The following is a 13,313-nucleotide window of genomic DNA, read 5'->3' as shown; positions in this document are numbered from 1 at the left end:
TAAGCCAAAGGGAGTGGGCCTAGCTCTGCCAATGTCAGACAAAACAGACTTGAAATCAAACAAGTTTACAAGAGACAAAGAAAGACGTTCTATACTAAGAAAAGTTTCAATACACCAGAAAGATAGAACAGTTATATACACTCGCACATCTAAGAACAAACCATCAAGATATGTGGTGCAAAAATGCACAGAATTGAAGGGAGAAGTAGTTTTCCAGTAGTCGTTGACGACTTCAGTACCCGACCCTTAGTAATGGTAAGGAAGGGAACAGAAGACTTGAACAGCACAAGACACCAGCTAGATCACAGACCATACGCAACACTCTCACCATGGAATGTACACTGTTCTCAAGCACACGTGGGATGCTTTCCAAGACAGACCATATGTTAGGCCACACATTAAGTTTCAATGGATTTTAAAAGATAGATATCACACAGGGTACCTCCTCTGACCACAGCAGGATGAAGCTAGATATTAATGAAAGAAAACTGTAGAGCTTTAAACATTTACATTAAAAAAACTAGAAAGATCTCAAACCAACAACCTACCTTCACAACTTAGAAATAAGAAATGAGAAAAAAAAAAAAACTAAGCAGAAGGAAAAAATAATAATGATTAGAGCAGATGTAAATGAGATTGAGGAGAGAAACACAGCAGGGAAAAGGCAATGAAACCAAAAGGTGTTTCTTCAAAAAGATCCACAAAATTGACCGATCTTTAGCGAGACTAAGAAAAAAAGAAGTTTCAAAATTGCTAAAATCAGAAATGAAGTGGCAAGATTAGGACTGATTCTACAGAAGTAAAAAGCGTGTAAGAGTTCTGTGAACAACAGCTGCAAACTGGATAACCCGGATGAAACAGACAGATCCCTAGAAACACAACACCTACCGAGACTAAGTCACAGAAAGTCAGAGGACTCACACTTCCTGACTAAGAGCTCACTGCAAAGCCACAGTCACCAAAACCATGTGGTGCTGCTGTGAAAACAGCCACACAGGCCGAAGGAACAGAACAGCGAGCCCAGAGACAAACCCTCACGCACACGGTCACATGGTTTTAGGCCAGGATGCCAAGACCACTCACCGGAGAAAGAACAGTCTTCACAACAACTGGCGCTGGGAAAACTGGCTATCCACACGCAAAAGAATAAGGTTGCACCCATAGCTAACACAACAAACAACAGCTAACCGAAGTGGATCGAAGCCCTAAATGTAAGACCTCAAACTTTCAGAAGAAACAAAAAGCAAAAGCTTCAAGACCTTGAATCTGCCATGATGTCTTGGATATTACACCAAGCGAACGGGCAACTGAAAAAAATACAGACAAACTGGATTTCATGAAAATGTTTAAATGTGATGCATCAAAAGATACTGTCAACAAAGTAAATGGCAACACAGAGAATGGAAGAAAATATTTGTAAATCATATTTTTAAGAAGGAATTAATAACCAAAATATGTAAAGAACTCCTAAAACTCAAAAATTAAAAAAGCTTAAACAACTCAATTAAAAAATGGGCAAAGAACTTGAACTGACGTTTCTCTAACAATATTCAAATGGTCAACAAGCACATGAAAAGATGCTCAACAAAACTGATCATTTGGGAAATGCAAATCAAAACTAATGTGAAATAACGTCTCACATCCATAGGAAAGCTACTATCCCCCCCCCCAAAAAAACCAGAAAATAACAACTGTTGGCAAGGATGTGTAGAAATTGGAACCCCTGTGTACTGTTAGGGGAACATAAAATGGTGCGGCTGCTGTGGAAACACGTATGATGAGTTCTCAAACAAAATATGAAAAATGAATTCCCACATGATCCAGCAAATTCACTTCCGGATATATACTTAAAAAACTGAAAGCAAGTCCGGATGCGATATCGGCACCCTTGTATTCACAGCAGCATTGTTCACAGTGGCCAAAACGTGGACGCAGTCCAAGTGTCCGTCAGCTGATGAATGGATACGCAAAACACGATATATTCATACAATAGAATATCATTTAGCCTTAAAAAGGAAGGAAATTCTGACACAGGCGACAACGTGGATGAAACTCGAGGGTATGATGCTAACTGAAATAAACCAATTACAAAGAGATATATACTGCATGATCCCACTTACGTAAGGCACTTAGAGTAGTCAAAATCGTAGATACAGAAAGGGAAGTTGCGGCTGCCAGGGGCTGGGGGGGTGGGAAAGGGGGGTTATTTCTTAACGGGTATAAGGTTTCAGTTCTGCAAGATGAAAAGAGTTCTGGAGATGGACAGAGGTGGTGGTCACCTAACTGTATGAAAACACTTAATATCACTGAACTATACACGAAAAAGTGGTTAAGATGGTAAATTTTATATCATAAATATTTCACCACAATTTAAAAAAATTGAAGGAGGAAAAAAATAGGCAAAGGATCTGAGCAGACATTTCTCCAAAGAAGAGACATAAATGGCCCATAAGCATGTGAAAGGACGCTCAACGTCATTAGTCATTACGGAAAACGCAAATCAAAACCGCGGTGGTTTACTGCTTTACACGCACTGGAGTGTCTAGAATCAAAAAGCCAGGTGAACCCTCCATGCAGGCAGCCAGCAACCCCCCCCCCCCCCGCCCCAGAGCAGGATGCAGCGACGCAGGCAGCAGGATCTCCGCGATGGTTCAGCCGAGATGCGTCGCCTGAACCCAGTAATGAGAAACGTCAGACAACCCGGGCTGAGAACTGCTCCAGGCTGCAGGAGAGTGAAGACACGGGGCAACTAAATGCAGCTCGTGATTCTGAGCTGGATCCTTTCGAGACAAAGAACCTTCTGGGGGCAACTGGTAAAGCCCCGGTCAGGTGGGGAAGGCCCTTGTTTGCAGGAATTCACACTCGAGTACTCTGCGGGGTGTTGGAATATCTGAGCGGCTTACCGTCAAATGATTCTGAACAAAAATGGTTTTTGTGCTATGCCTTCAAAAGATACCCCCAAAAATGAATGGGGGTGAGACACAGGTGCATCGAGACGGGGACACTACGGGTAAATTCTGCAGCCAAAAACAGGTACGTGGGAATTCATATGACCATTTTCTTTACTCTTGTGGGTTAAAGACAGAAGACAGACGAGGACAAAGGGGCGAGGAAACAAGGGACCAGCAGGGCGCCCAGTCCCCCCGGGAAGGGCAGGGGGTCGTGAGACACGGTTCCCGTTGCGGATGGAATCGGGGAGAGGCGCTGATGACTTTTAAGGCACGAAAACAACCACCAGAGAAAGTAAAACGCTTGTCGGAAAATGAAAGAAGTGGCGAAAATGAGGTGCTCCAAAGAGTTTCACAGGGAAGATCGGGAAATACTGAAACATGACATCAGTGAATAGCCGTTCAGGCACTTTGGACGAAACCTTGCGGAGAGCCTGCTTGTCTCTTGGAACCGGGGGTGGGGCGAGGAGGAGCGCGGGGGGCCTGTTACTCAGCATTAAAGCCTGTCTGTAAAACCTTATTTGTTTATATCTGGGGCTGTTACATTGACAGGAATCTAAAAGATACACTGTTGAGACAGCCTTGTTGGTCAAGAACTCTCCATGAGTCATTAAGATTCTTCTGCCTCTCTTGGGATCAGGTCGGGGCTAATGGACCGTGAGGCAAGTGACATGTGCCGCCTCCCCCGTGAGGCTGTTGAGAGCTGCTGCGCTGCGCTCCCTCCCTCCCTTCCTTCTCCACAGGGACGAGGCCGACCCAGGGGATGGATGCACCCGCCTCCCCGAGCCACCCAAGCAAGGGCCAGAGAGGCCAGGAGGCCACTCAGCACACACAGGCTTAATGTGAGTGGGGGCTGAAGCTCTCACACTCAATCAGAACTTACCTTTCGTTTGTCACAGCAGCACAGCCTAGACTGACTGGGACAAGGGGATTTAAAACAACAGCAGGGTTTTATTATGTGGAGGGATCGGGGACTTTCTGTTTTCCTAATTACCCTGGGAACAAAATAAAACCCTAATAAATGTGGATGTTGGACGGTAGTCGGTGTTTGGTGATCTCATGAATGCGCAAGCCTCTGTACGTGCGCTCAAGCCTGTCATAACCCGAGACCACGTCACTGAAGCCCACGGAACACGCAGCCACGCGTAGCAACGGCTTATTCGAACGCAAGCACGGTGCCCACCTCGCTGTGCTGGCCTGTCAAGGCCAAAGGAGTGAATCGATGATCAATGACTTAGGGGATGATTTCAGACACAGAGGGCTGAGTAAGTGATTCTGAAAGATGTTGAAAAGAAAAAAAAAGGGCGCCAGACTCCATCCCTGAGGCTGTTCTTACAGACGCGCTCACCGGCCCCTTCCCAGCCGCCGTGATCCAGGCTCAGTACCTTCAGCATCTCCCCGGGAGCTCAGGAGCCCCGCCACAGGCTCCCTGCCCCCCACATTCCCAGCTCCCCCCGGGCACCCCCGCCTTGCACAACTGGGAGAGCATGGAGGTTGGTATACGCCGGAGTAAATTTAGACCCAGGACTCTTCTGCATCCTTATTTCTCTGAGTAATCAGCTCTGCCAAGTTTCCCCCTTTATAGTCAGGGACCCACCAATTACCATGAAAATCAGAGGAATAAATATTGAAAAGAACGTGTTCGCCTCTATTTTGGTGTCCTCACAGCAAGGAAGCGGCATTGCATTTTTAATTGTCCTTCATTTCCATTTTCTTTTCCAGTTAAAGCTATCCTCCATGGCATCAATTAAGCTAGGTAATCAAATCCAGAAAAAAAACCCAAAGGACAGTGACTAGTAGGTGTGATTTACGCATTTCCCCACCATACTGCAAATTTATCCTCCAAAATGAAAGCTGTCTACGCGGTGCAGCCTGGGGGGCTTCTGGCTCGCTCGGACGCCTGGTCTGACGTAACTTCCTCCTGCTCTTCTGCGTCATCTCGAGACTGGTGTGTGAATATATAGCCTGTCATTAACAGTGTGTGTCTTTTAAAAAATCATCCTTTTGTCTGTAAAGACTGAGTGAACAGAAAATGAATCAGCTTTGGTCTAGAAGAAGGAGTCATTTAGCTAAATTTTAACTTTTCATTTTTAAAAAATACATAAAATTTTCAGCTGAACTATTTATGTTCTCCTAGAATGGCTTAGCTATTTTCTCCCCCCCCCCCGCCTTTTTTTTTTAAATGAGCACAACTGAATTAATAGGTGGCCAACGTGAAAGGAAAGAAGTCTGGAATGATTCTGTGACGCAAACCTTATTTTCTGTGACCTTAGTTTTTGGTCAAGACCAAGCAGGATGCACCATCAGAAAAATCTACCTGCATGAATGACTGAAAAATTGTGCTGAACACTGGAATTTGACACAACATTGTAAAATGATTATAAATCAATAAAAAAATGTTAAAAAAAAAAAAAGAAAAATCTACCTGTGTTAATTCCCACATTCACAGACTTTAGGAAAAAAGTCACAGTGTTATCTCAAAAGCTGCGGAAGAAGCATTTGATACAGTTCAATATAAGTACGTGATAAAAGGAATTAGGTATTTGGTATGTATGTTAATGAGAGCAGAGATTGTCATTTTCACTGGTTCATGGACACATCCCTGGAGTAGTCACTTGTTGAGTGAATCAATGAATGAGTGAATGAAGACCTTTAAGCTGAGAAGGACAGTCTACCAAAAGCTTACATCATCCTTAAAGGAACAAAACCTCCTTCCCTTTCGAGTTGGAAACAAGACAGGGGCTTCCTCTGCTGGCCAGCGCTCAAAGGCGCCCTGGTCCCCGCATGTGGGAGGGCCACCTGCAAGGCGTGGGACTGGGGAGCCGGAGACCAAACAGGCCGTGTGTGCAACGGCATGACTGCCGCGCCATTAAAACTACTGCAGTCAGCAAATTTTCCAGGCACAAGATCACACTGCAGTCCTCTGCCTTCAGCAACAACTACTGAGAAAAACTGATCAAAAATAACATACCACTTACAACAGGAACTGAAACTAGACACTCTAGGAAATAACCTGACAAAGGAAACAGAAAACTTTCCAGGGGCAGGAGGGTACAGCTCAGTGGTAAGTGTGTGCTTAGCATGCAGGAGGTCCTGGGTTCAATCCCTGGGACCTCCTCTAAAAATAAATAAATAAACCTGAACCCTACCCCGCCCCCCCAAAAAAAACTAAAAAAAAAACCCAAACTTTCAGAAAGAATTTTTTAATTCTGACAAAAGACACTTTAAAACTAAAGAAGTGGAGACTTATGCCATGTTCATAGATGTGATGATTTAATATTGAAATATGTCAGCTGTCCCCAAATTGATCTATAAATTCAGTGCAAGTCCTATCAAAATCCCAACGTGTATTTTGGGTGACTTTATAAACTGAGTCGAAAATCGGAGCAAAGAATAAAGGTCTGAGAATAGCTCCGACAGCTAACAAAGAGGAGAATCAAGAAAAAGGACCCACAGGCCCCCAGATACTAAGACAAGTTAAAGCCATAGTGAGCAATACGGTGTGGAACTGGTACAGGGACAGACAGTCAGAGCAACAGGACAGACAGAGATCTCGAAACAGGCCGGTGACACAGAGAACTCAGTGTGGGGTGGAAGGAGCCTCACTGCCACAGGGAAGGGATGAATTATCTGGTCAGTAGGGACAGGGATGCGGCTCTCTACACGGAGACATGTTTCAACGTCGGGTCCCCACCTTGTATCATCTTCAAAAGTAGCTTCAGTTGGATTTGAAAAATAAATGTGAAAAGATAAATCTCTAAAGTCAATAGGGGAAAATATAGAAGGGCATACAGTGTATCTGTGATTTGGAGGTGAGAAATCTTTTAAAACTCAAAGCTATAAATCACAGAGGAAGTGGTATGGCTCGGCAGTAGCCCGCATGCCTGGCGTGCGCGAGGTCCTGGGTTCAATCCCCACCCCCTCCACTAAAAATAATCATAAACAAAATAAATAAACCTAATTACCCCCCCAAAAATACTATAAATCATCAAGGGGAAAACTGATGGATTCAGCTACGTTCCAAAAATACAAAGACTTATTTGGTGAGGATGTCACAGACACAATTATCTGATAGAAAGTGGAAGAGTGCATTTGGAGATTCTATGACCAAAAAAAACCCTCAAGAAAATCAGTAATATTAGAAGAGAAACATGCAGGGGGGAAGGAGGAACATCAACCGTATGGGGAAACCTGTTGATGAAGCGTGATCAGTGGCTTGCACAGCAAACGAGGAGACATCACTTTACTCCCCAAACTAGACAGACAATGCAAGGAGGAGGCGGACAGGCGACCCTCACGCTCTGAGGCTGTGCATGTCGGCAGCCCAGCCACTCTGGAAGCAGAAGCAATCCCAGGCGAAATCAAGCGTATCTATATCCTGGGACCAAAACTCCACTCGTGGGAGACGCCCCAGAGACACCGTCCCGGGAACAGGGGTGAACAGGCACGAGGTCTGCAGTGGCTTCTGTCTGTCAGTCCTTCCCGAGACAGCTCGGGAAGGGACGTGCAGACCACGTATCCGGGGAGCCCCAGATGGCCCACCCAGGTGACAATCCAGTATACAGCAGGCACCACTGACAGATGGCAAAAATGTGCACCGAAGGGAAAAGGAAAGAAGCGATTTGAGAATTTGAGGTGTGGTTGTCGCAGGTGGCACCGCCTCCTTCCTCAGACACGCACAGCTGACTCACGTTCAGGTCCCGCTGGAGACTAAGTGCTCATCCTCACCAGCCCAGGGGAAAGGCCGTGTTCTTAGCCGCTGTGGAGGCGGCTCTGCCTGCCTCCTTGTTTCCACTGGGAAAAGGATTTTAAGCAGTAATCCTGCACTGTACTCAGTGGTTCCATTAGTGTAATTACATTCATTCAACATAATAATTCCTGGGCTGTGCCGGGGTGAAGCCGGATGTAATTACTGTCTGGAGGATGGGCTATGCAGTCAAACCCGCAGAGTTGCGGGGACACAGCCGCACAGCCAGGAAGAGCCAAACCCCCCGTCACCAGGCAGCCTTCTGCGTGGGAAAGACAGAGACTCAAGAACGGGGGAAACTTCCTGCCTCGCCACGTCTCACCACTTGCAAATAAAAACCTGTGGTTCAACTTTTAGAGAGATTTGAGGTCAGTGTGTAAAGCCCAGGACCCCTGCACGTCTTTGTCCACTGTGAACGTGCTTGGAAAGCAGCCTTTCTCAGTTTTTGTGCTTATTTTAGAGGACGTGAGAATGAAGCCTTTCACCCTGGACCCTGGTGATTTTCCAACTGTCAGGACTTGCACGGGGTGGCTCTGGACTGGCTCAGGACTGGCTCTGGCCTGGAAGCATCGAGGCCTCCATGACCGCTCTCCAGGGTCCTGAAGGGGTGACCCGGGACTCTGCGGGCACATGTGGGCAGAGGAGGGCAAGTGGTCTCCCTGCGCCGCGACCCCGGGGGGGGGGGCTGTGGGAGGGAGGCGGCCACTGCGGCCACACTCCGCCCCGCGCTCACCGTGCCTTCTGGGTCCACGAGCAGCAGGTGCTTGGCCTGGCCGTTGTGCATGCCAGTGAGGACGAAGGAGCCGGGGTTGGTGGCGCTCTTCCTGACCAGGAAGTCTCCATCCGTCTTCAGCAGCCGCTCTGCCTCCTTCCTGCTCATCTCCCCCTGGTACCAAGGCTCCGCTCTCAGCTCTTCCAGCATCCTGGCATCCGGGGCCCTGGGTGAGACGGGGCTGATGCACTCCACGGAGGCCGCCTTACTCAGCACAGGCCCCAACGGCTGGTTCTTGAGAGCGTCTTCGAAAGGCTCTGCCAACGACAGTTGCCAGCGACAAGTCAGTCCCAAGAAGAGCAAATGACAAACAGCACAACGTGAGAGCTAGAAACGGAAAGGCAACTTCTCCCAAGAAAAAAAAGGAAGGCGAGAAAAATGACGGGCTGGTAACATAACGAGACTTATCCGAACAAGCATCTGAAAGCACAGCCCAAGTCTCGGCGTGACCCTTCCTGATGAGTCTGCTCTCCCAAGACAGCTGGGCATTGTGTCTTGTGCCGAAGACTCAAGCACACCCTTAGTCTAACTAGTTAGAATGACTTCATTTCTGCACGCCCCGAGAAGCCATGCATATCGCACGCCATCTACTTTCTCTGGAACATCGGCTAGCCTCTTCAACAAATCTGTTCTTTTCTGAATAAAAACCTGCCAATACAAAAAAAAAAAAAAAAAAGGAAAGACAAGTTGCAAGGTTTTGATTTTGTTCAAAACCTAAGCCCAACCCAACAAATGTTCCTTCCAAAATCTTTGTACTAGGTGAAATTTTTTCAAAGAGAAGACTGACATTCATTCGGTGACTTTTGCGTGACTTGCTGCAGGCTGGGAGCTCACCTCCCCTTGACCTTCATGTGTCTCCCTGCAGAAAAAGGCTCTTGTGTGAGTGTCTGAGCTTGAGCCTGACTTCATGCCCTTCAGGACACACTTCTCCTTGCAGGGCATCAGGCAATGGTAAGACTGCTGCTCCAACAGCAACAGATATCAGCAGTAAGAGAGCTTGCCAGGCACGTCTAACTACATCTTTGGTTTCCAAACAAGGTAATAGGTACAAAGCACTCTGAAAACTGCACTCAGAGCTATGCAAGCGCAAGGTGCTGTGATGGTTATTGAGGACCACACTGCTAACCCAGCACAACGCAAGCACCACAAGAGCAGGGATGGTTCCTCCTGGGCACAGCTACCTCCCCAGAGCCCAGCACTGCTCCCGGGACAGAGTCTGCGCCCTGTGAATATTCAGTGAGTGCTGCAAAATAAGACCAGTTTTTTCAGGTTAGTAGGGAATAGGCGGAAGTGAGGTGAATAAAGGAAACCAAAATTCAGTCAATTTCACACTTGTTAAATCATTTACAGATGTGGGGAGAAAAAGGTTAAAACTATTAGCTAAAATTATGTTTGCGGATTTTCTCTTTTTGTCCTACTTTTTCCCTGATTACCTGGAGTTGTTGAAAATTTGTACCATCACCATCACCACAGACCTCATCACCACCATCATCATCACCATCACCTCAGCCCCACCATCAGTGTCACCATTATCACCATCACTGTCAACATTGTCATCACCACCTTCATCACCAACACCACTTCACCATCTCACCCTCATCACCACCATAACCATCATCGTCATCACCACCACCATATCACTGTCCTCACCACCGTCACCACCATCATTACCACCATAACCATCATTGTCATCGTCATCACCACCATATCGCTGTCCTCACCACCGTCACCACCATCATTACCACCATAACCATCACCCTCATCGTCATCACCACCATATCGCTGTCCTCACCACCGTCACCACCATCATTACCACCATAACCAACATTGTCATCGTCATCACCACCATCACCACCATCATTACCACCATAACCATCACCCTCATCATCATCACCACCGTATCACTGTCCTCACCACCGTCACCACCATCAGCACCACTGCCACCATCATTACTGTCATTATTATTTAGCTAGAGTGGTTCAAGATAAACACAACATGCTAGATTTATTTTTCCATCATTTTCAGCAGATACCAGCCTCTCCACAGCTCTCTCAGCTCTCTGTCTCCCCTTCTCTCATTTTGGGAGGAAGAGTAGAAACTGACGGATGAGAAAAGGGTGGCTCTGGTTTTTATTTTTCCCATCTCAAACCCCAGCCCAGTCTAACTCTGCCCAGGCTCTGGGGCCAGGAGTCACTGGTGAACTGATGAAATTAGACAGTGAAAGCTGACCACAGATACAACTGCTCCCCTGAAGGCAGGAGATACCATTACAGCTGGGCAGACAGAGGCTCTGTAGCTTGAGGCCACCGCCTCCCTCCTAGGCCAGTTCCACATCTTTTTTTTTTTAACGAAGAGATTGGATTGGATCCTTCCACAGTTCTTCTGGCTCTGGTGGTTTCTGTGAATCAGTGGGAGCCTGGTGTCTGGGAACCAAAGTGGCCGAGGAGAAACAGACTTACTGTCACGGTGCGGCCTATTCATAAGAGCCCTCCGCTCTGTCCTCACCCACACGCAGTACCGAGTGTTGGCCCAGCCGTAAAGTTACTGAACCTCTAGGATTAAAACAGCCATCATCATCATCATAATTAATAATAATCATAATGTCTACCTAAGGGACCACTGAAAAATTTAAATGCAATAGGAAGCACCTAGCCACGTGGTAGAACCTCAGTAAAAATGCCAGGCTCCTCTCCCTCCCTCTTCAGCCTGTAAAATTCTCAAGGAATTTGAGAAAGAAATTTGGGGACGTAGAGCTGTTTGTGAGCTTAGGAAGCGCTTTCAAAAGTCCTTAACAACAATTTACACTTTCACGAACCAGCTCACGGACGGTTTATTTTCCCCAGTCGCGGTGGCACACGTCACACTACGTTGCCGTCAACAGCCGTTTTGGGTCACTCTTCTTGGCCTTCGTTCTGTTTGTCATCAGAGTGCGTGTCACTACTCGCAACACAGAGTGGCTATTTAAACTCTATGTCTATTTCATTTTCCCGTGTGACCCAGCAAGCAGAGTAGTGTTTGACCCACGGTAGGTGCTCGGTGGGGAGAAGGAAGGGGAGAGAGAGGGAGAGAGAAGGGAAGGGAAAACGGCAGTGTGCGTGCAAACCAGGGGCACATCACAGTTTCTTGCGTGTGTGTTGGTCTTGCTCTGTGAAGACAGGGGCCAAGCCACCTCATCCTGGCACCTTAGAAACCGATGCAGTATTCGGCACGCAATACCCAGTTGGCGTCCGAGGGAGTAAATAAACGAATGCATTTCTGTGTGTTTATCATTTGTCTCAATACACGGCAGAGCTTCAGGAGGAAAGTCAGTCACAAAAAGACGGGGAGGTGGCTTGGCCTCTGGACTGCAGAGAAGGTTGGAATGCCACAGCAGGGGCTGGCCACGCTCAAAGCCTTGGAAAGCCCAACCATCACCCAGAAAAGTACAGCTAATGAGCACCACTCACCAGAACCCTCTAGCAGAAAACCCAGTCATCGCACACATTTCAAACAAAGATGGTGTAAAACACAGGGGGAAAAAAAGGCAGCAAATGGAAACGCACTCATATCGAAGAGGTCTCTCCTGGGGCTGCTCTCTGCGCTGCTGCCGGCGGCCGGCCGGGCCTGCCGCGGGGCGCGCTGCGTGTTGACGTAGGCGGGGGCCTCTCCGGCGGTGGCCACGGGCGATCTCCCGGCTGGCACGCTGTAGATGTCCAAGGCCCCTGCAACGAGAAAACGGCCCTCTTGCCTCTTCTGACGGAGCCGCTGCTCACGCTAAGCCACCCGGCGCTTCCCAGAGAAGCGCCTTCGGCCCGCCCGTCGGACATCCTTCCTGCAGGTGCCCGTGGGTTAAGTCCCGCACACCCTCCTGTGCTCTGGGCAGGACGCCCTCCACTCCTCCACGCCAAAACGGGACCTCCCAGCCCATGACAGTGGACGCCCGTGACAGTTAGGAGCCCCAGCAGGACTCGGGGTCCCTGCGGCCCGGAGCCGGGAAGGCAGAGGGGCCACACCTGCGGCTGAAGCTGCCTCGGGGCCCTCTTCCCCTTCACAGAAGCTCGAGGTCAAAGTAACCCAGCGGGAGGGCAACAAGCCTTATTGTAATTGCTCTTTTTTTAAGTGCAGACTCCTGCTTCGTCAGTGAACTCCATCAGCAATGCAGTGCGGGTGCTACCACCCGCCTGAGAAAGCGACTTCCTAGCGAATTGAGACTCCTTCCTTACAAAGCAGAGTCAGGCTTGTGGCTTCGTGGGGCTCCTCGCCTGAACCAGGGTTGGTTCCGGGCCGAGCCGGGGGCTCCCCGCTGTCGCTGCCGGGGCAGTGAAGGGTGATGCCCTGCTCGGGTCACTATCGGATGCCCTGTGCAGGGTGGCTGTTTATAACACGCTTGCACAGACGTTCTCAGGATCGCCTGGTCCCGCTCACGTCTCTGCAGAGAGGTTGCCTCTCACACCCTGTGGGTGGCGGGGTGTTGAAGCCCGCTCAGTCCAGCTAGCCAGCCTCAGTTCAGGGCTTTTAGAGACACGCTCCCGAGAGCCCGCTGAAGGACTTTTGGCAGCCCCTCTGTCTCCGGCCTGTCAGAGGGAGAATGCAGGTGTCCTGTGGAAACTCCTTCGCTGAGGAGCGTCTCCACAAAGTCCTGAACTGCGCCTGCTGCTCTCCCAGGCCGTGGTTTCTGTGTCTCACAGCCCGTTCCTGCGTTACGCTCTCTGCCTCGGTGGTGACTCTCTGCGGTTCACACGTTTGTATGGACTGCAGAAAAATCAGTCCCTAAGAAGAACTTTACAGACTAATTTTTAAGAGGAGAAGATCGAAAGCCCATGGAATAAGTTGCTGGTGGGTCTTCCCACTTCGGACAAGGCAGGCG

General features: G+C 48.5%; 1 protein-coding gene across 1 annotated transcript in view; it reads right to left on the bottom strand.

Moving 5' to 3' along the window:
- The window catches only part of SHC3 (SHC adaptor protein 3), a 134,456-nt gene that overhangs the window by 8,858 nt on the left and 112,285 nt on the right, over nucleotides 1-13,313 (bottom strand). The window contains exons 10-11 of the mRNA XM_074355512.1: nucleotides 12,010-12,168; nucleotides 8,429-8,724 (exon numbers count right to left, since the gene is read on the bottom strand). Coding sequence (XP_074211613.1) covers nucleotides 8,429-8,724; nucleotides 12,010-12,168 — 455 coding nt within the window. The remainder of the gene's footprint in view (nucleotides 1-8,428; nucleotides 8,725-12,009; nucleotides 12,169-13,313) is intronic.

This window comes from Camelus bactrianus, chromosome 31 (assembly GCF_048773025.1).
Source record: "Camelus bactrianus isolate YW-2024 breed Bactrian camel chromosome 31, ASM4877302v1, whole genome shotgun sequence".
In the NCBI taxonomy this organism is placed as follows: Eukaryota; Metazoa; Chordata; class Mammalia; order Artiodactyla; family Camelidae; genus Camelus; species Camelus bactrianus.
The sequence above is the reverse complement of the archived record's forward strand: the minus strand, read 5'-3'. Positions and strand labels throughout refer to the sequence as shown.